The sequence below is a fragment of the Trachemys scripta genome, chromosome 12 (genome assembly GCF_013100865.1).
Source record: "Trachemys scripta elegans isolate TJP31775 chromosome 12, CAS_Tse_1.0, whole genome shotgun sequence".
Classification (NCBI taxonomy): domain Eukaryota; kingdom Metazoa; phylum Chordata; order Testudines; family Emydidae; genus Trachemys; species Trachemys scripta.
In genome coordinates, this window is record NC_048309.1 from 1,777,731 (window position 1) to 1,799,121 (window position 21,391).

Genomic DNA, 21,391 nt, shown 5'->3' on the forward strand with positions numbered 1-21,391 from the left:
GTACTTGAGCAGCTAGCCCCCACGCTACCTCCAACTACACTGCTATTTTTGGGTGCTCGCTCGAGCAGAACTAGCACAGGTATGTCGATGCAAGCTGGGAACCAGACCTCCCGGCTCAAACAGAGATGTGGTTTCAGTTTTTTTATTTGTTTACAGTCAAGATTTCAATCTTCCATTCCCATTCTGATGGTAAAAATTTTCAAACTCTCAAAAACATTTCCAGGTTGGGAAAGACATTTCCTACCCAGCCCCGGTCCCACGTAGGCCCTAAAGGTTTAAATGGTGCATAAGCCTCGTGTTGGCCCTTTGCACAAGAGTGAATTTAAATCAATAAGAACTTTGAACTTCGGTCAAAAATGAATCACTCACTGATGTCTGCTAGAAAGATGAGCAAAGAAAGGAGAGAGGTCATCCCAAAAATGTTTTTTTCCCCTTTTGTGAAAGAAAAGGGTACATTATGTCTTCTGTTAAAAGGTAAAATAACTAACTCACGGAGAAGGTGGTGCAGATAAGCATATTGTTTAACGCGCTGTAATAGGCATCAACAATCGGGCAATTTCCTAATGAGATACTCCTGCCAGGAATGGACTGGAGACAAAAGTGATCCAGCAAATCCCAAACACGGATATTCTGAAGGATGCAGGAAAGAAACCAGAAGTCAAAGGGATTAAGGCATTCGTGAGCACATTAGAGAGTTCATGCTGTTTAGCAGCTCAACCCAGAGGAAATAAATGCTTCCCATTCGCTCAGGCCAATATCCAAACACATGCACAATCCCAACGTAGAGCTGTGTTCCCTGCAATAGCCCAGGAATGGAGGCAAAAGACCTACCAGATAGACGCCCCTTCCCCAAGGAAACCAAATATCAACATTCTCCGGGAAATTTTTGTTTTGTTTGCAGAATTCCAGAGAAGGCAGCACTAAAGTACGACGCTGCACTAGCTTTAAATTACAATACAAGCTATATGAATGGAATGCTTCGGGGGGTTGAGTCAAACCCACAACTTACAAGGAGATTCAAAGCTAAAGCTAAAATCTTAATATTTGAGCCTTTTCTACTACCCTGGTTCTTCCTCTCACCAATGTTAGTGAGCTGAGCACCACAGACAAGGACACAATAAAAAAGGCTCTTTGTACCCGACATCTACTCAAGATGGAGCTACAAACAAAGGTAGAACGGCATCACGGAAGATGGCCAGGGACTGAACAGTGTTACTGCTTCGCTCTAGGTTTTGATGGGGTTAAGACAAACAGGGCCTGAGGAAGGCAAGGGGGAGCAAACCGCATTTTCATGCTTTGGGGACCCCCTAACTAAACAGATGTGGGAGCTTGCCAGGATCATGGCAGCTATAATATTTGACTGACTGATTCTGGTGCTCCTCAGTCACCTGCTCCTGGCCTACAGAAAATGCAAAGATGTAGTTTTCTATTCAGCGAAGCCAGTTTCACCAACGTTTAACCTCTTTTTGAAGAGCATGCGCTAATTACATGAAAGGCTCCTCTCTAGGGTTACCATACATCCGGGATTCCCCGGACATGTCTGGCTTTTGGGTCTTTAAATAGCCGTCCAGGGGGAATTTGTAAAAAGCTAAAAATGTCCGGGATTTCCCCCTGGACGGCTATTTAAAGACCCAAAAGTGGCTGACAGGGCAGCCGCGCCAGATTGAGACACTCACTTGGGGCCTCTCCGGCAGCAAAAGCCCCTCCCCTGCAGCTTCAGCATGCCAGTAGCACTGCGCAGTGCATAGGCACCAACTTTAGCTCCGCCCCCCCACTCCCGGCTCCACCCCTTCCCCGCCCCCATTCCAATCCCTTCCCCAAATCCCAGGCCCCGCCTCCTCCCCCGGGCGTGCCGCTTTTCCCCTCCACCCCCCCTCACTCCCAGACTTTTGCACGGCAAGCCTGGGAGGGAGGGAGGGGGGGAGAAGCGTAGCACTCAGGAGAGGTGGCAGAGCGGAGGTGAGCTGGGGCAGGGGGGCGCGGGGAGGGCTGCCCCCAGCAGGTAACCCACTCCCTGCCCCAGCTCACTTCTGCTCCGCCTCTGCCTGCTGCCTTGAGCGCGCAGCCACGCCGCTCCGCTTCTCACCCCCTCCCTCCCAGGCTTGCCACGCGAACAGCTGATTCGAGGCAAGCCTGCGGGGGGTGGGGGGGCAGAGAAGTGGGGTGGCTGCATGCTCAGGGGAGCATGCCAAGCCGGAGCGAAGGTGAGCTGGGGTGGGGCAGGGAGCGTGGCGAGTCAAGGGACAGGGAGCGGAGGGTTGGATGGGTTGGGGGGTTCTGGGGCGGGCCTGTCAGGGGGCAGGGGTGTGGAGAGGGATTAGGGCAGTCAGGGGACAGGGAGGGTTAAATGGGTTGGGGGGGGAGTCAGGGGGACAGGCGGGGGTTGGATAGGGGGGGGAGTCCCAGGGATCTGGGGGGGGGGGGGGTGGGGAGAGGGGTGAGAGCAGTCAGGGGACAGGGAGGGGGGGGGGTTGGATGGGTTGGGGGTTCTGTGGGGGGCTACCCCCTGGAGCGTCCTCTTTTTTGAAAGTTCAAATATGGTAACCCTACTCCTCTCTCCTGCTCCCATGTCAGCATTAAAAGAATCTCTCTCAAACCTCATACAAATCCAGCTGGTTGTTCAGACACAGCTCCTGCACCCATCATCCCCACAGACGTGTAATCTAGTAAGTACTACCGATATTTAGAGGCTTTCCCATTGCCCGAGCAGAGAAATACATAGCTGCAAATGCAGCAAGCTATTTTTCCTATAATCCAGACTTTGTACTTTGTCTTTGGAGATGCTGAGGATGGTGTTTCTCTTTCCATTCACTATTATGTGAGTCACAGCAGTAACGTGGCCTTTCATCAGCGTTATGGGGCTGTTGGTAACAAATGGATTCCATATTCTAACCAGTGGATCCAATCCCCCGGTCACTAACGTAAAGAAAATACATTTTAGTTACAAAAGACGACATCTAACTTCTGATGCATCTAACTTCTCCAGCATCCCATGAAGGAAACACTGGAACAATACATCAGAAGATGCTTAGGCCCAAACCTAACCCGTCTCCTTGTTCTAATTCAAAGTAATTACCACACCTGACACACATGAAAACCTAGGACCATGATATGACTAACGAGGGGGTGAAGCACAGATTGGGAAAGTTCAGACCTGTATCCAAACTGTGTGTGTTCTTCCACAATCTCCACTGGATATTTATTTGAAAATAGTTTTTTTTCCCCTACATATGCTTAAATCTTAAATAAGGCCAAGCCTTTGTGTCATACTCAGTCTCCTATTTAGAGTCTGAAATACCACAGCATTCTAAAACTGGCTTAGAGAGTAACAGATTCCACCAGAGAAATAGTGTCACACACTTTACTTGTACTTGTGTTGCAGACTAAAGGGAGTTAGATGTGAGGTGTCTCACATCTCTCTGTGGATGACGAAGTAGGGAATTTTTTTTTTTTTTGGCTGATTGATAACTTCAATTAAAAATGTTCTCAGGCCACTAAGAGCAAGAGGCAGAAGAAAATTCTCATAGCCCATGCTCCACTTAACCCCTATTTAGAGGGTTTCAATGGGACTTAAATGGAATACCATACAGGCCGTGTGCTGGCTTTTACATAGGGGTACATTTCACACATACACAGTACAATCAACCTATGGAACTCTTGCCAGGAGATGTAGTGAAGGACACATCTATAACAGGGTTCAGAAAAGAACTAGATAAGTTCCTGGAGGATAGGTCCATCAATGGCTATTAGCCAGGAATGGAACCCCATGATCTGAGAGTCCCTTCTCCACCATTATTATGAGGCCACTGCCCTTAAAGTAACCAGTTTCTGCTGGTCCCCTACATGGCTGCTTAAGACACGTCTCTCTGTATTTGAGCTCGGACTCTTTCTGGACACTTGTCTTTATCAAAGCTTTCAACACAGCAATTATAGACGAGTGCAGAGATCAGTGGGGTGAAAAATGGGCTTTGATGATGGCGACTTACCAAGCACGTTCATCTCAGGTGAATAATCGAAGCAGAGAATGCCCTTCTTTAAAGCAATCGTTGATGACCTAAAACAGAGAAAATAAAATGAACAGACTTGTGCAAGAACCACAGCTGGCCCTTTTAAAATGTATTGCAGATTTGATGGGCAAGGCTGCGGAAAATACATCTGCTTGTGTGAAGGACACTCTATACTAATTAAACAGGGGAGCTCCAGAATAAGTGGGACCGTCAGAAAAGGAGGAAATACAGACAAGTGTAGAGAAGCAGAAGGAACAGCAAGAGAGCTCTATAAAGTTAGCCAAACTCTGTAACCTGCCCTCCAATGGGCTCTAACGGAAGCCCCCAATCCAAAACATCCCCAAACTTTGGAAAAGTTCCCCTCCAAAGGGTGCGGCTCAGACCCATCTCTAAGAAGAAATGGTTAAGGAAGAGAAGGGACCAGGGCTGGCCTTCAACACAAGCAAAGCAAGGGGCTGCTTGGATCTCCACATCCCATACAAGCTCCACAACTTGCTACCCCGACCGGCAGGAGCCCAGGGGGAAAATACTGCAGGTCCTTTCACCCTCTGCGAGAATAGGACAGGAAGGGGAGGCAGGCTCACTTCCCAACTGCTAGGACCTCTTGCATTGGGCTTCTGCATATTGTTAGGGTGACCAAGCAGAAAAGAGGTTGCAAGGAGAGAGGAAGAGCAGGGTAAAGACTCAAGGCGGAGAACTGCTACAATGGGGAGAGAAAAAGAGAGGAGGATCACAGAGAATGTGCCACTTGGGAAGCCACCTGCTGGCAAAGAGGAAATGCAACAGCATTCAGATAAAGAGAAGAAATGGAACAGCTATAAGAAAGGAGCTGAACACAACCATCCTCTAGTCTAACCCATTCTTATGGGTAGTACAATAGTAAGGAGCAGGACAAGGCCCTGGCTGGGACTATCCAGTGATTTATTATCTGAGAGCCGGGGGTCATAACAGGAGAATAACGCCTGTCACGGCAGTGTGCTGCTCTATTATATTTGAGTCCTTGGAGCTCCGTCTCAGATGATATTCGGACCCCAGGTGTGACAATTCACCCCACTGACAGCTGTCAATTCCGTGGCCTCTGCCAACCCATCTCAAGGTACACAACCCATTTCTAAAAGTGAACGCAGCCCTAGTTAAAAATAATGAGTTTGTGGGGGGAGGAGGGGAGCACAAGGGTGAAAATCATAAAAATGGGATTGGTGCAGAGCAGAAGGCTCGGCTGCATGAGAGCTGTAACCACAGTAGCTAGCTCACAGGTGGAGATAATTAGAAATGAAGAAATCCGTCTTCACTAAAGAAAAACAACTTGCAAACAATTAGATGACTTCTAAATAGATTCTCTCTTTGACTGTGTCCTTTTTATCCCCTCATCATGAACACTCACATGAGCAAACATTTGCACATACAAATGGTCGCAGAGCACATTCTAAGCCTGCCACGTGACCCAAGGTCCATTCCATCACTAACCAAGCTACTCTTTGAAAGGAAGCTGGAGTAGCGCTCCTAAGAGTTAGGCCTCCCTGCCAAGGAACCAAAACAATACCATGAAACGTAGTTAACCAGCAGCACAACTTCAATACCAAGTTATGAATACTCAAGGGGTAATGGGTATTTGGCAAGTAACCCGCGAGCTGGAATTTATTCACCCAAAACTTCCATACAAATAGCATAATAAAAATGCTGCAATGATCCAGGCTAAAGCTGCCAAATAAACTATTCAGTGGGAATTGCTCACACAGCTCTCATCTACATAAAAGAACAAGACCAATCATTCTCTCCTCGCAGGTAAAGGAAAGCCCAATGGCACCACCTGCTGGTAAATCGTCCACACCACAACCAGGGTCATGAAATTCTGAAATAGCTATTTTAGCATTAATCTGGATGTTCTTGTATTAAGCAAGAGAAAGACACACACACACTCACACTCACACTCTTCAGAAATTACCCAACATACAGATACAGCATGGGACAATGTCGCTGGATTTAAGGATGCACAATCTTCAGAACTGCAGACAAATCCATTAATAAAGCAAGTTTTAGTATTAAATGCAGACAAACCCAATTATGTAGTCCGGCACACACCATCTTTACATTCACAAATCACTGGAATCCATTCTTTTAAACTCATCTGTCACTAGAGGAACATATTTCTACAGTAAGAACCCCATGACCAAACAGAGAGATTGTTAAATGATATGAATTATCAACAGAAGACTTGGCATTACTCTCTCCAGAGGCCCCAAAGATAGCGGAGTTTCAACACCCAGGTGTCAGCAGCATGCGATTGAGATTTGAGACTCGACTCTTGGAGGTGGTTATTTAGCATTCACAGCTTTTGTTATTCCATGATCGTTTGGCCAGATTGCAGATGCAGAGACCTGCAATTTCCAGGCCAACACATAATTCAGCCTTTTCAAGAGCAATAGCCACCGTTGACAAAGGGATTGATTTCTGAGGAGGGATGAAATAAAGATCTGGACAGGATGCCGTTCTAGAGCCAAGTGTTGCATGTATTGGGAAAGGGGAGAGAAAATGGGGATTACCAGGAAAATTGCGGCTCCAACCCGCTATCTGCACGATTTACAGGGAGCCAGCTGCTGAAATCTGTATTTGGCCCATTGCCAGGACGCTAGCTAACGACAGGGCTTTCTGCTGCACCCATTAGCTTTCAGGAGGCGATGGACAGCTGCCAGCCCGAATGCACTTGGAAAGCAGAGAAAGGGACAGGGACAGAATACAGAGATGAAAAGGGCTGGGAAAGAAGGAACGAAAGAAGCAGAAAGGATTGAGGAAGAAAGAGGAGGAGGAAAGCAGAAGGGGAGAGAAAGAAGCAGGGAAGGGGAGTAAAGGAAAAGGGAGACGAGCTAAGGCTGCAAAGAGAATAATCAGAGGAAGAAGCGAAGGGTAGAGAGAAATGAGGGAGGTGAATGGCAGCTGGGGTACACAGCGGATACAGCCTGTAAACACTAGCAATGTATTCAAGACAACCTCGTCTTCCCCTTCCTCAAGCATTTTCACAAACATGGTCTCCACCCTGTACTTGTCCTGCTGGATGGGTATTACTCTAGATCCAATCCCTGAAACATTTTAATTGGAGATAGGCCTGAACTGGAAACACTGGATACAAACTCCCCTCCCCATCTCGGATGTTAACTCTGGGGTGAGCTGAACTTTGGAGCTGGGCAGCAAAATTCCGATTCAACCAATTTACATTCACCTGCCCATTCCCTCCACAACCCGCTGAGCCCGCCCTATTCCCACCCCCTCCTCCTCACAACACAGGGTCCTACTTGTGCTGCTCCCCACGGGCAGCCCAGCTCTGGCAACACTCGGATTTAGCACCACTGCCTACAAACAAGCACGGCACGCTTGGACCCAGCCGACCAGGAGCAGCAACAGCAGGATGGGCATCCCACACCCAGAAAACGGACCAGAAGACTGTTCCCAAGCTTCGCTACACTGAAGCCCCACTTCACCTTGCCTTGCCTCTTGAAGACGGGAAGGAGGAAAAAACAGGAAGTCAGACACCACTGTAGCCAGGGCCGGCTCCAGGCACCAGCTTAGCAAGCAAGTGCTTGGGGCGGCCACTCCGGAGGGGGGCGGCACGTCCAGCTATTTGGCGGCAATTTGGCGGAGGGTCCCTCACTCCGTCTCGAAGTGAAGGACCTCCTGCCGAATTGCCGCAGATCGCGGCTTTTGGGGCGGCAAAAACCCTGGAGCCGGCCCTGACTGCAGCTACATTTTGCTTATTTTCTACTTCAGCAAATCTAATAATAATTTCTTTTTAGCTAAAAAGAAAAAAAGTCTAAGAGACTTGCATTGGTTTGTTCACTTTTCCTGTGGAGAAAACTTCCCATGCAGCACATGAGGTTTACAGGACATTAAAAAGAAGTCCAACCCAACCAAAATTTTCGATCCAAAAACCTACAATTGCTAAGGAATTTGGGACTTCCCAGCTAGACCTTTGCTCTGTGACCGAGCAAACCAAACCCTTCGGCCCATCAGCTCTGGGGACATTTGGTCTAGGCTAGACTTCTCAGGTCGGGCCCATCTCTATAAAAGATAGACGACATAATAGAGCTGGAGCAGTGTCTTCCCATCTTCTCTGAAATTTTCCTCAAGAAACTGTTCCGTGTCCAGCAATTTGCCCACTGCCTAGAGGCCCCAGAAATGACTGTACTGAAAAGTCTGTTGGAAACTTCATCTATTTACAGGCCACTGAAGTGTGTCAATTATGGGCCCCTTTACCCACTTTCTGTAATTTAGGTTTCCTGAGCCCTCCCTGAAATTTGAGTCCCAACAGGATTTTCCTGGAGGAAATGGAATTTGAAGAGAACTGCAACATTGCCTGCTACCATTGTGTGATGGATAATTTACAGAACAGACAAAGAGACCTGTCTTACTGGGGTTTACCCATGATATGTAGTGGAAGTGAAGTAAACACCATGGCTCTCTTATCAGCTGCTGAGCAGGAGGCAACAAGATTGAGCTGAGGAATGAATTTTATCTGGTGGCACCAGTCCCCATGGAGAGCCTGGAAGAGAGAGGAAAGACTTTGCTTAATGATACTGCAGGTCATAAACAAGAGCACAGGGAGTTCATTCTTCGTCAGTGGGGGCTCAGCAGTGCCACTCCCATTCCGACATGCCGGGGTTCATGTACAGTTTGAAGACGACAGAAAAACGCCAGTGAAAAACAGAGTGAAATGTGAAGCTGAGGAACAATAAACACAGGAAAAGTGGGACATGGAGCAGAGGCAGCAGAAAGAGGGAGAAGAGAAACATTAGGGTGACACACACAGCAGAACCCCGAAAAGGGAAAGGGCATGGTATTTGATTGGATGAGTGCAGTTTTGAGTTAAGAGGAGATGGGTCATTATGCACATCAAGAAACGTGAAGAGGGTCATGACTTGGACATGGGGATTGAGAGGGTTCAGACCAGGATTCTTATAGACAAGTCTCTTCTGGTATCCAGGGAGCAGTGGGGCTTTGAATGTGCATTAGCCATTGTAGCGAGGGGACATGGTCTCCCCCTCTGATTGATGGGGAGAGACCCACGACCGCCCCTTGGTGGGCTGAACCGGGACACCCACGGCCGCCCCACCGGAAGCAGAGGGGCGGGATAGGAACCAGAACTAGAAAAGGCCGGCCCTCCGGCTCAGTTGGGACAGAGCTGCCAGAGGAGCAGGACGTCTCCCCCCCGCTGCTGGAGCCCGGCTGCCGTACTGCCAGAGACCTGGAGGAGCTGCCAGACACCGGGGACACTGAGGAGCTGTTGGGGCTGCCACTAGCTGTCTACCCCCGCGAGGCGAACGATGACCCCAGAACCCAGGTACCCCCGGACTGGGAGTGTAGGAAGGAGCCCAGAGAAGCTGCATAGTGTTCAGCTGTGTGACTCACTGCAAGCTGGTCAGGGTGTTGTGGACAGATTTCCCCGCTGACCCAGTGGCGGACCACTCCATCGCTGTTAGGGCCCTGGGCTGGGATGCAGTAGAGTGGGTGGTCCTGAGTCCCTCTACCCCCTGCCACTCCACCGTCAGGGGTGGCAGCCTCCCCACCTTTAGGCCAAGAGGCCTGCATTGGTCTGACACCCACGCCGAGCTAGGACGCCAGATGGTTTTGCTGACTCTCCCATCAGAGAGCTAATCTTTCCCTAGACTGCTGAGTTGCTCTGCCTGACAGCAGGCCAAAGCCCTTCCACTGATTATGACCCTGTCCTGATTGAAGGTGCCAGGCCTAGAGATGTGCCACTACCACGCCCAACTGCGGGCCAGACCCATTAACTATGTGCTGCCCCGCTCTGGCTGAATGTCAGGGCTACCAGACCCAACTGCTACCTGGCCTGAAAGCCAGAGCCTATTAACTGTTGGCTAATTCCCCCCCCCACCCCACCCCGAACAGAGCCGCTCTAGAAGCATTACAGCGACTGACGGGGAGAGACCCACAACCCCCCTACTGCCATCCAGAATGGTCTGAATTGGCTGCTTGCTGAGCTGCAAGATCGTGAATGGCTGGCTGATGGAACGATACAAACCGACCCACGTGTAAGTCATTTTGGTTTGCAGAGCCTGCCTTCAGGATGTGTAGACAGTGCAGCCCCTCGTGGCACTCCGCAGCCCATACTCCACCCCGACGGTGAGTCGGCACAGGGAGCGGCAGCAGGGCCCAGAACCCAGGTTCGGACTCCCCAAACTTGCATTACAGCACTAAGAATAGCTGTGTAAGAGTTCAGGCTCTGACGCCCACCCCCTTCCTTAGGCTAAAGAGTCTGAGCTCCAGCCCAAGCGGCAACATTTACACAGCCATTTTTAATGCTATAGGGAAAACCTGGCAAGCCGGACTCTGTAGACCTGGGCTCTGAGACTCACCACTGTGAGCTGCTGCTCAGTGTAGACACACTCTGAAAGGCCGCAGCTCTTGGTCTACGAGCATCAGCAGTAAAGTTCACTTTTCCTTTTTATGTAAGAAGATGGAAGGAATGAGAGCAGTGGGCATCCCACAGACCTATTATTAGTAATATCTGTATTATGGCAGCACCAGAAACCCCACTGTGCCAGGTGCTGCGCACACACACCTCCGCCCCAAAGAGCTTACAGATTAAGAAGGCGAACAACATACAGAGGCTGTGGGAAAGAGACAATTCTGATAGACATTGTACATAATTGCTTTTGAGTTTTTTAGTTTGTAATTTAATAAATATCAACTTTCCCCAACTTTCTTCAGGATAGGGGGGCAACAGGAATCTAAATAGGAGTGGGGTTTGTGCCAAAATGTATCTTTAGACAGAGAAACTCACCGGCACTCGGAAATTTCTGTATAGGCTGGCCTTTCCTTTCAGGAGAAGATGCACTGGGATTCTGGCTAAGACACCTGAGGGAGAAAAGCCATATATTAATCCTGACCCAACACTTGCCACATTTCTCAAAAGAAGTTGTTTTAATTGTGCTGAAGTGCACCTAAGGCAATCATAGTAGCCTAAACCCCATGTGTGACCTAGGCTATATAGTGTACAGGATAGCTAGTCACAAGGGACATTCATTAACGCCTGGAAGGATTAAGTGATATTTTCATAGATCCACCTTAAATGTCGACACACAAGCATGGCACTAAAAGGTTTAAAGTGTTAGCTACAATCTAGGCTTAGGAGAAATATTAGCAAACGCATTCAAACAGGATATGAGATAAAAGATGAGGATTTGGATCCAGGTCGCATTTTATCCAACCCCTCAAAGTTCACAGATGTTCAGAGAAATGGTTCCAATTTGGCCCCATTTGTGTTTCAAACAAAGATGGACAAAAAAGAAAAAAAGTTACTTATGTTACTATAACTGGCCCTCTGAGATGTGTCATCTATGTACATTCCGCTCTTGGAGCGCATATGCCCACGCGCTTGAGATCAGTCTTTTGGCCATCAGCATTCACTGGGACCACAAGTGTCCTCATGCTCCCTTACCAAAGGCGTAAGGGTGGAGCAGGCCCAACTGCCCCTCAGTTCCTTCCCCACTGCAGGATCCAGATGTAAATGACCTCCGTGGTAGTGGGGAAGGAGGCTGGGTCACGGAAGTATGGCAAGAGACCACCCTGGCTTAACCAGGAAATCTTCAATGATCTAAAAATCAAAAAAGAGTCCAACAAAAAGCGGAAACTAAGTCAAATTACAAAGGATGAATATAAACACATAACACAAGTATGTAGGGACAAAATTAGAAAGGCCAAGGCATAAAACGCGATCAAACTAGCTAGAGACATAAAAGGTAAAAAGAAAACATTCTACAAATACTTTAGAAGCAAGAGGAAGACCAAGGACAGGGTAGGCCTGTTACTCAATGCCGGGGGGGAAATAACAGAAAATGTGGAAATGGCAGAGGTGCTTAATGACTTTTGTTTCGGTTTTCACCGAGAAAGTTGGTGGTGATTGGGTGTCTAACATCGTGAATGAGGTAGGATCAGAAGAAGCTAAAATAGGGAAAGAACAAGTTAAAAATTACTTGGACAAATTAGAGGTCTTCAACTCCTATTACTATGAAATGCATCCTAGAATACGCAAGGAGCCGACTGATGAGATATCTGAGCCATTAGCAATTATCTTTGAAAAGTCATGGAAGACAGGAGACATTCCAGAAGACTGGAAAAGGGCAAATATAGTGCCCATCTATAAAAAGAGAAATTAGGACAACCTGAGGAATTACAGACCAGTCAGCTTAACTTCTGTACCCAGAAAGATAATGGAGTAAATAATTAAGCAATCAATTTGCAAACCTCTAGAAGAGAATAAGGTGATAAGTAACAGTATGGATTTGTCAAAAACAAATACTATAGTGTCAAACCAACCTGATCGCTTTCTTTGACAGGGTAACAAGCCTTGTGGATGGGGCGAAGCAGTAGATGTGGTATAGCTTGACTTTAGTAAAGCTTCTGATACTGTCTCACATGACCTTCTCATAGACAAACTAGGGAAATGCAACCTCGATGGAGCTACTATAAGGTGGGTGCAAAACTGGTTGGAAAACCATTCCCAGAGAGTAATTAGTTGTTCACAGTCATGCTGGAAGGGCATAACAAGTGGGATCCCACAGGGATCAGTTCTAGGTCCAGTTCTGTTCAATATCTTCATCAATGATTTAGATAATGGCATAGAGAGTACACTTATAAAGTTTGCAGATGATACCAAGCTGGGATGGGTTGCAAGTGCTTTGGAGGATAGGATTAAAATTCAAAATGATCTGGACAAACTGGAGAAATGGTCCGAAGTAAATAGGATGAAATTCAATACAAAATGGGAAATGACTGCCTAGGAAGAAGTATTGTGGAAAGGGATCTGGGGGTTATAGTGAACCACAAGCTAAATATGAGTCAACAGTGTAATGCTGTTGCAAAAAAAAAAAAAAAAAAAAAGAGAACATAGTTCTGGGATGTATTAGCAGGAGTGTTGTAAGCAAGACACGAGAAGTAATTCTTCCACTCTACTCTGTGCTGATTAGGCCTCAACTGGAGTATTGTGTCCAGTTCTGGGCACCACATTTCAGGAAGGATGTGGACAAATTGGTGAGAACCCAGAGAAGAGCGACAAAAATGATTAAAGGTCTAGAAAACATGACCTATGAGGGAAGATTGAAAACATTGGGTTTGTTTAGTCTGGAAAAGAGAAGACTGAGGGGGGACATGATAACAGTTTAAATACATAAAAGGTTGTTATGAGGAGGAGGGAGAAAAAATATTTTTCTTAACCTGAGAGAATAGGACAGGAAGCAATGGGCTTAAATTGCAGCAAGAGAGGTTTAGGTTGGATATTCGGGAAAATTTCCTGTCAGGGTAGTTAAGCACTGGAATAAATTGCCTAGGGAGGTTGTGGAATCTTCATCACTGGAGATTTTTAAGAGTAGGTTGGACAAACACCTGTCAGGGATAGTCTAGATAATACTTAGTCCTGCCATGGATGCAGGGGACTGGACTAGATGACCTCTCAAGGTCCCTTCCAGTCCTATGATTGTATGATCTTAACAGTAATCATTCACAATTACCTAGAGACTAGAAAAAGTGGTGCATCAGGACAGACACCGAGGAACAGGGATGATTCTGGTTTTGCAAAACCTGCAACAGAGTTTGTTTTTTCAAAACCAAAACCAAGGTGCTTTGGATCTAGCCCTGCTTAGGGAATCAGGATGGTCAAGGAGCAAGTAGAGACCTGAGGGCCAGGACTCCTGGATTCTACCCCAACCCTGTGAGACTTTGGACGAGTCGTGGAGAGTGCCATTTTCAGAGGGGCGAAGCACCTGGCAGCTCTCTGAAGTCAATAAAATCTCAAAGTCAGTCTCATAATACCACTGTGTTTGTAAAATGGGTAACACTTGCTCTTCCTCCAGGAAGGGCAATTCAGATAAATGCTCAGTCCTCGCTCATCTCCCCAGTAATACCAGACAGGAGAACATGTGATGGTCCAAGCATAGCTATAAAGTATCTGTACCTGGCTTAGTTATATAGTGACGGACGTTGAAGATCCCATTTGCTAGAACGTCCAGCGAGGTGAAGATCAGAATGTTTCCTTTCACATCGCCAACACAAAATACTCCTTTGTACCCATCTGTCCTGACTCAGGGAGAAAGGAAAGAAAACAGATCAGACCCCATGTACATTGCCATTTCAGGCAAGTATTAAACTAGAATGCTGGGGGGCGGTCACAAATAGATAACCCAGTTTTCAAACAGGGCCAGCTTAACTGAACATGTGTGTTCCGATTGGCTCACAGACACATGTAGTAAACACCATTCTTACACCTAAGTGCCAAAATTAGCATTCATAGGCAGGATCTGGAGAGCCTATTTGAGAACTCATCTTTGGAAAGTGAACACCTAAATACCAGAGCCGTGCACTGGGCACAAGACAGATGTAGGAAGGAGGGCCTGTCGTCTCTCTGGAAGCAGCTTTTTTAACATTGGCTGAAATTTTTTTTCTAGGTAGTATCTGAAAGCAGAAATGTTGCTCTATTATACACAGCTGCAATTCAGATACAACAGTATTTATGTATTATAAGCATGAATTTGAATTAATAGAACTGATCATCCCAAACTCAGCCCCCTTGACAAAGTTTTAAGGATACATATCCTAAAACAGACTCCAGCAATTATCCAGTGATAACACTACACCCAGGCAACCTAAATATGGGGAAGAGGGAGGAGGATTCAATAGATTTTCCACTTGGCCATGTTTTTTGGTAGACTCCAATGTTCATTGAAGTCCCATGAGCAACTAAAAGAAAAACATTCAAGAATAATTCTCTGTCCATGATATTCACTGTCCCCTTGACATACATAACAGCACAAGCAGTATACCAGAGACAGTGACATTGAGTCCTCTGGGAGTTCTTGGAGGGACATAGAAGTGTCACGCCTACTGGATGAGCTACACAAAACATATGCCCCTTGCAAAACACATTCTTGTTTTTAAGAAGATTCATGAGAAGTTGAAGGTGTGTGTAAAAAACAAAAGAAGAGGGTTGAACATCCCTAAACTCCTATCACTACACTATTTAGTAAGAAAATAGAAAAGGAGAGAGTCTCACTATGTAAAGTAAGAGAATGTAGGTGACAAATCTGTGGCATCTCACAACTTGCCATTGTCTCTACAATATATACGGTGGCCACTCAGAGCTTCACAGCAGCAGTAGATCTAGAACTCAGATCTCTTCTACTCCAAAGAGCACAGATCCATGGCCTTTAAGAGTTAGCCAGGACAGGGGCTGTGATTCAGTGAGCAATTCTCTCTCCAGCCGGTAGAGGGTATCTGTGCACATGAACATCCCCCAGTTCATTACAATATAGTGTAACTCATTTCTCGAGTCCCCTGCACAGCAGAGGAGCCGTGGGTCTGTGATGCGAGTATCTCAATATTTTAAAATCAGTAACAGCCTCTTTGGAGAAGCAGGTAACCTACCAGTAATCCAAGGCCGTAACACAGCTGTCAAGCTCAATGAGGGAAAAGAGTCTGTCACATTTGTTGCCACTGATATCAAAGAATTCTGTGCAACAGAAAAAAGAGAAATCCCATGAATCTCAAAATTAGCATCACCATCTTGATGTTTGGTGTTCATGCAAAGATAGACCTTTTGAACCTGTCACATGCATGTGTGTTTATTTAGACATTCTGCCATGCAAACATGCCTGTTGCTGAACAGGTATTCAACTGACCGATACTACTACGTCCATACATAGCAGGACCTTATGCTCACTTCAGTCAATGGCAAGGCTTCCATTAACATCAGTGGTGCAGGATAGGGTCCAGATCTTCACAATGGGGAATGATTTGTCTCTATTTACCAATAATCTGATCAGTAGATGCTATCGCCAACAGGTTGATATTAGACAGACACACCATGTCAGTGACCCACATCTGCTGACTGGGCCGTCGTCCAGACTGGTCAAGCTACACAGAAGAGGAAACATACATTGAAAATCAAGTAACCACAAAGTAGTTGCAAATCCCACTCAAAGCTCATGTAATAAAGCACTACCGTGCATCAGGCTTAAGCAGGATGTAAGCAATGCACAGGCCTTGGGCTCGCTGTCTGACCTGAGGAGAATTTCCCCTTAGGTTAGCAGCAACTCTGGTATTTTCCACCCTGAATGAGAGCTCCAGACCAGCACTTATTTTTAAACAGGAGGAGTTTTACTGCTGAAATGATAGAAAGAAGAGATTCTCCAGGGAAATTAGTGAGTAATATCCCTTCCATGAGAAACAGTACATTTTCCCCTTATACGCCCTCAATATTCGGTTTGTTGACAGTGCTGACAATCCAGAAGAGAAGGCTTTGACCCCACCCTCAGTGCTAGCCGTGTCCAGCGTAGCACAGCACTGCCTCCCCACTGACTAAAGTGATTTGGTGATTTAGAAATACTTCATACGATGGGCAAAACTCTCCCCTCCGAGCCACGCTGTGGGTCTCATCTGCAGTGGGGCGGCGGGGGCTCTGTGATGCACCCACGCTTGTGGAATCGCCACTCATGGCAATGGGATGTCACCCATGCAGAATAAGCACTACATACGCAAAGGAGACATCGGCACTGTGAATACAAGCTCCCTGAGGGCATGGGTTGAGACTCCCTGGGAGGCCACATCAACCTCGTTTCTAGATGGCTAAATGGGAGGGTGTCATGGTCTGGGAAAGGTTGAGAGCCCTGCATTATGTGGATTAGAGAGAATCTAGCCCTTCATTTCCATCAGGATCACGAGCCATGTACCTGGACAGTGCGGAGCAGTTTGAACGTGTCACTCCAGTAGAGTAAGATTCCATCCCTGCTGACCGTCAGGAATCGCCCTGACAGATTCCAACTGCTACTTTTCTTGGCCTTTTCATCCCTGTCCCTTGCCCGGCCCTGGCTTGGGAAAAACTGCACCTTGATGATTTCCTGGCCTTGGCTCCTGAGCAAGGGAGAGGAGGGAAATAGGAGAAATAGAGCAGAACGGTCAGGAAGCAGAAGGGTAAGGTAGGCCTGTAAGAGGGCAGGAATGGAGCAGGTGGGCAAACAAGGACTGAAAGCACTTCGCAGAAATTAGAAACTCAGGTCCCCGAGCTCAGGAGCTTTTGATGCAAGTTAAGTCCGTCTCAGCCTCACCAAGGGAGAGAGACACAAGGCGAAGTGGTGGGAGTGGGAAGGAGATTTTCACACTATAAGGTTATAAGGTTGCTCATAGACTCATAGACTTTAAGGTCAGAAGGGACCATTATGATCATCTGGTCTGACCCCCTGCATGCTGCAGGCCATAAAACCGTCCCTACCCCTTCCCTGGACTCTGCTGTTGAAGTCCCCAATCCTGTTTTAGGTGACTTCAATCGGCAGAAACCCTCCTGCTAGAGATCCCTGCCCTATGCTGCGGAGGAAGGCGAAAAACCTCCAGAGGTTGCTGGGGTTCACGCTGTGATGTCTCCAAGCACAAAGATAGATTACAGCACATACAGAGAAGAAAATACCTGTCGGAGGGACTGGCCTGTGTGGAAATAAGTTGAAACCCGGACACATCACGTGGGATGTTTTTTTTTCAAGCTGGCCACAAACTGTTAGTTCAGATGGGCTGAGCCTTTCGGTGCAGCTTGAAAACCCCTGTATTAGACAGGACAGACTAGACGACATAGGTTTAAGATCAGAAGAGACACTATGACTGAAGTACTTACAGTGCACCCATTTCTGAGAGGCCTGGACAACAACAGACCACCTGTCCCTTTATTTAACACCCTAGAAACTGAAGTCAGCCCAGAGTCTCCATGCCTCTGGAGCATGCTTCCCCAGAATTTGCTAGCCTTCAGTTCATGCTGCAAAGCTCATCTATTCCCAGGCTCTATCCAGGTAGGAAGGAAAGGGGATGCATTGGCTAGGGGAGAGTTTTGGCTGGACTGGAGAGGATTTGAGTTCAAACAAAATTGAGACAGAAGCAAGCATGCAAGAGAAGTTAGCCATATTTCACCACACTCTCTCTCAGTTATTCATCATATCACCAACCCCAAGTGGTATCACACTGGCAGGTCTGAGAAAGAAGCAACTCCTCACTTTTAAATGACCCCCAGAGAAGGGAGTGTTGTCGTTTCTCATGTTCAGGTTTGTTGCTATAACATCAATAAGCTAATGCGGCCCTAGTTATACTCACAATATCCTACTGAGACTGATTAAATACTGACGGGAATTCATCTCAAGCAGCTATTTCACCTAGGCTATAATCTTTAATAGAGGTTGTTCCTTAAATGATTAGAGGCTAGTTTATTAAGCCAATTTCATATGGGAAGATGCACATGTTTGCCATTTGCTGTTAAATACCTGATTTAAAAAAAAAAAAAAGACATTTTTCGCAGCTAGGATGTCACAAGAACACTAAACTGGAAGACAAATACAAGCAGCTTTAATGTGGATCACTCCTCCTCAGACAATAATGGCTAAGAGCTTACATTGGAATGATTTTCATGGGTGTCTGAAATAGCAGAGGAGATTTGCTTTTCAGCATGTCATCCTTTCCTCTGTACTCTCGCAATATATAGTTCAGATATTCTTCCTGTGAGAGAGAACAATTTCATCAGCACCCTATAAAAAGGAGAGCAGAATTAATTATCTCAAGTTCTATGGTGCTGACAGATACAGCAAGAACTATGGCAAAGATAACAGGAATGGCAGGAAACACTGCCTTCCCCCAACATTAAACCAAGGTAAATAAAAATCAGGAAATTTTTGCAACTGCTACACAACCACCATTCTCTTTCATTAGAGCCCAATATTACCCAGCCCACGGAGCCATCACAATCAGTGTCAATTTTCATAAATATGACATCAATATCTTCTTCCGTAATATTGTCCATTATCTTCTTCATTGCCTTGCGGAACTCCTTAAGATCCAGCCCTGGGAGAATAAGCACAGTATATTCAGCCCTAAACTTTTCCAGATAATTATGTCTATTGAAAAAATAGACTGCACAGAGCACATAAAAATGGCAATTAAGCATCAAAAGCAATCTCCCAAAAAACACAATGGGGGCAGATTTCTCGATAATTTGTGCATACAAAAAAAACGCACGCAATTGGGTATCTAACTTGCTCACACTTACACAGTTGCAATAAATTGTAACACATCGATGTGTACAAATGCTTATAAATTAGCTGTTTACATATGCAATTTCCCAATCTGCATGCACATCTGCAGTAGTTGTGCACACTGGTAGGCACCTAATAAGTGCAGAACTTCTTTGAAAGTCTGGTCCTAGGCAAACAGATTTTTGAACAGGGGCCCCTAACTAAGATTTTCCTGGAGTGTCTAAACCTGAGTCAGAACTTGGAGCAACGCGAGGCTTAACTTATGCTCATAAAGAAATCAAGATTTTCAGCTGGAAGATGCTATGGAAGTATTAGTGTCATTATTACAATATGTGATTTTACCCTGTTTCTAATTAGGTTTGGTTTAGAGTGGTAAATTTGTTCTCTTGGCTTCCTGAATATTAAGCTTGACTTCTGTACCATAGAACTATGGGACACAAACCTACATCTAACAATTGAGAATGAGGAAATCTGTGTCTGCTTCACCAGACAGAAACCCAAAGCTATCACAAAGAATGGGTGATATAGACTCGCTGTGAGAGGTAAGCTGGAGACCTCTTCAGTGGAAAAAAGCAGGTCCAAAGTAACTGATGAAGCTTGAAGGGACTAATTCTGGTGGATGCTGTTGTGTAGACTGCATGCTTCCTAACAGCAACAGAGATAGCTATGAAACCAAAAAAAGTGACCAAAAGAGCACAGTTATCTAGAAACTGAAATGCTTTGGGAAATGCTGCATCATCACCTCCACCCTTGTCTAAGTCCGCTTCCCGGAACGATCGCTCCAATTTTTGCAAATGCTCATAATTGATCTGGTCCTCAACTTGCTGTGCACGGGAGGTATCAGTGGATTCTGGGAACTTCAGTATTTGTTTGGGAGATGAGCAGCTCGAGACAGATTTGCTCAGAAGTCCAGTGAGCTGAAAAAACAGTTAGGATCAAGAACAGCATGTGCAGAGCTTTTATTACACCCAAGAGAGCCCTCTTTACTCAGGTCTTATATAAATGGGGCAAGAGCAGGAAGACAGTAAACATCTTATAAGCAGTAACCTTACGAGAGCATATACAGATAAGCAGAGAACTGGCCCCTGCCCAGAAGACCTTAGAAACTGAAGGTCCAGTTCTGGAAACTTTTGTTCATGGAAGTAGTCCTCACTATTGATAGTAACCCCACAGACTTCAACAGGGGTAAATCCATGACAGTGCAGAAACGCCACACAAGGTCTTATGCACCACAACTCTCACTTAAGCCCCATTTCATTACTACAATATCATTAATTTTAAATCACTTAAGAAATACAGGACCCAATTTATAGCTGCCATCAAGCAATTACTTTCCATAGAGGGCTTCGCTGGGTGGGGTACAACTGGCATAGCTAGCTCTCTGCCGTTCTCAGCAGCAGACCCTGGCACAAGGGGCATGGCAAAGGCAATCCCAGAAACAAGCAGGCATGGCTAAGCGCTGTCGATTCCCAGTTGCTACACGGGCCCATTTGTCACAGGCAAGCTGGGTGCAAATCAGCCCAGCACTCAGGCTGTTTCAATCTGTGCTGCGAGCTGAATAGGCCCCTCGCTGGTCCAGGAGAGGAAAGGCGCAAAATAAGCATCAAGCCAACATTCCCTGCACCCGCTCAGCAACGGCACAGAGTTGAGCCCCAAAGCCGAGATGAACTGGGCACATCGGGGTTTAAAAGCAGGAAACCATTCCCTTCCAGCCCTGATACTGTATGATTTAACCTTCCACAGTTAAGAAAATACAGTGTAGTTAAGAAAATATCACCACATCAGTCCTGCTCCATTTGCATTTTAGGAACATCTGATAACAGCCCTTTTCCATATAACACTGTGTCCATCAATACCATTACTGCTCATTTACCTTTTGCCCCATTTGATACTGTTTAAGGCTTCCTTCATCTTCAGAATCGTTGTCTACCCTGAAATTTTAAACAGATAAAATGTAGCTGTATTTGCTTTGGGGGTGGGAGAGAGATTGTAATCATTAATAAGGCTGCAAGTCTTTCAACCCTTAAAATGGCTATTCAGGTATTAATATTTGTATTAAAGTAATTCCAGTATAAATTAGTGTAACCTGAAGTAAGAGACGACACTCTCTATACTGCTTTAGGTACTACGATGTCAGTAGTTCTTACTGCGGAGCTATGTAATCCTGAACTCTCATCCTGATAGCTATGGAAGGGTTTGAAATAAAAGGTGCTAAGCACCTTGAATTGAAGTTATTTAAGGCCTGATTTTCAGACATATGCAGAAAGTCCAGCTAAAGTCAATGGGAGCTGCATGTGCAGGTCCTTATTGTTTTAC

General features: G+C 46.1%; 1 protein-coding gene across 2 annotated transcripts in view; it reads right to left on the reverse strand.

Annotated features, from left to right (window-relative positions):
• EFCAB8 (EF-hand calcium binding domain 8) overlaps window positions 1-21,391 on the reverse strand; it is a 38,879-nt gene that overhangs the window by 15,590 nt on the left and 1,898 nt on the right. For both annotated transcript variants that reach the window (XM_034787885.1, XM_034787884.1), the window contains exons 2-14: window positions 20,949-21,006; window positions 19,818-19,992; window positions 18,766-18,884; window positions 18,439-18,542; window positions 16,742-16,922; window positions 15,821-15,926; window positions 15,438-15,522; window positions 13,972-14,093; window positions 10,804-10,877; window positions 8,411-8,541; window positions 3,987-4,054; window positions 2,768-2,916; window positions 493-630 (exon numbers count right to left, since the gene is read on the reverse strand). In XM_034787885.1, the coding sequence (XP_034643776.1) occupies window positions 493-630; window positions 2,768-2,916; window positions 3,987-4,054; window positions 8,411-8,541; window positions 10,804-10,877; window positions 13,972-14,093; window positions 15,438-15,522; window positions 15,821-15,926; window positions 16,742-16,922; window positions 18,439-18,542; window positions 18,766-18,884; window positions 19,818-19,992; window positions 20,949-21,006 (1,510 nt within the window). The remainder of the gene's footprint in view (window positions 1-492; window positions 631-2,767; window positions 2,917-3,986; window positions 4,055-8,410; window positions 8,542-10,803; window positions 10,878-13,971; window positions 14,094-15,437; window positions 15,523-15,820; window positions 15,927-16,741; window positions 16,923-18,438; window positions 18,543-18,765; window positions 18,885-19,817; window positions 19,993-20,948; window positions 21,007-21,391) is intronic.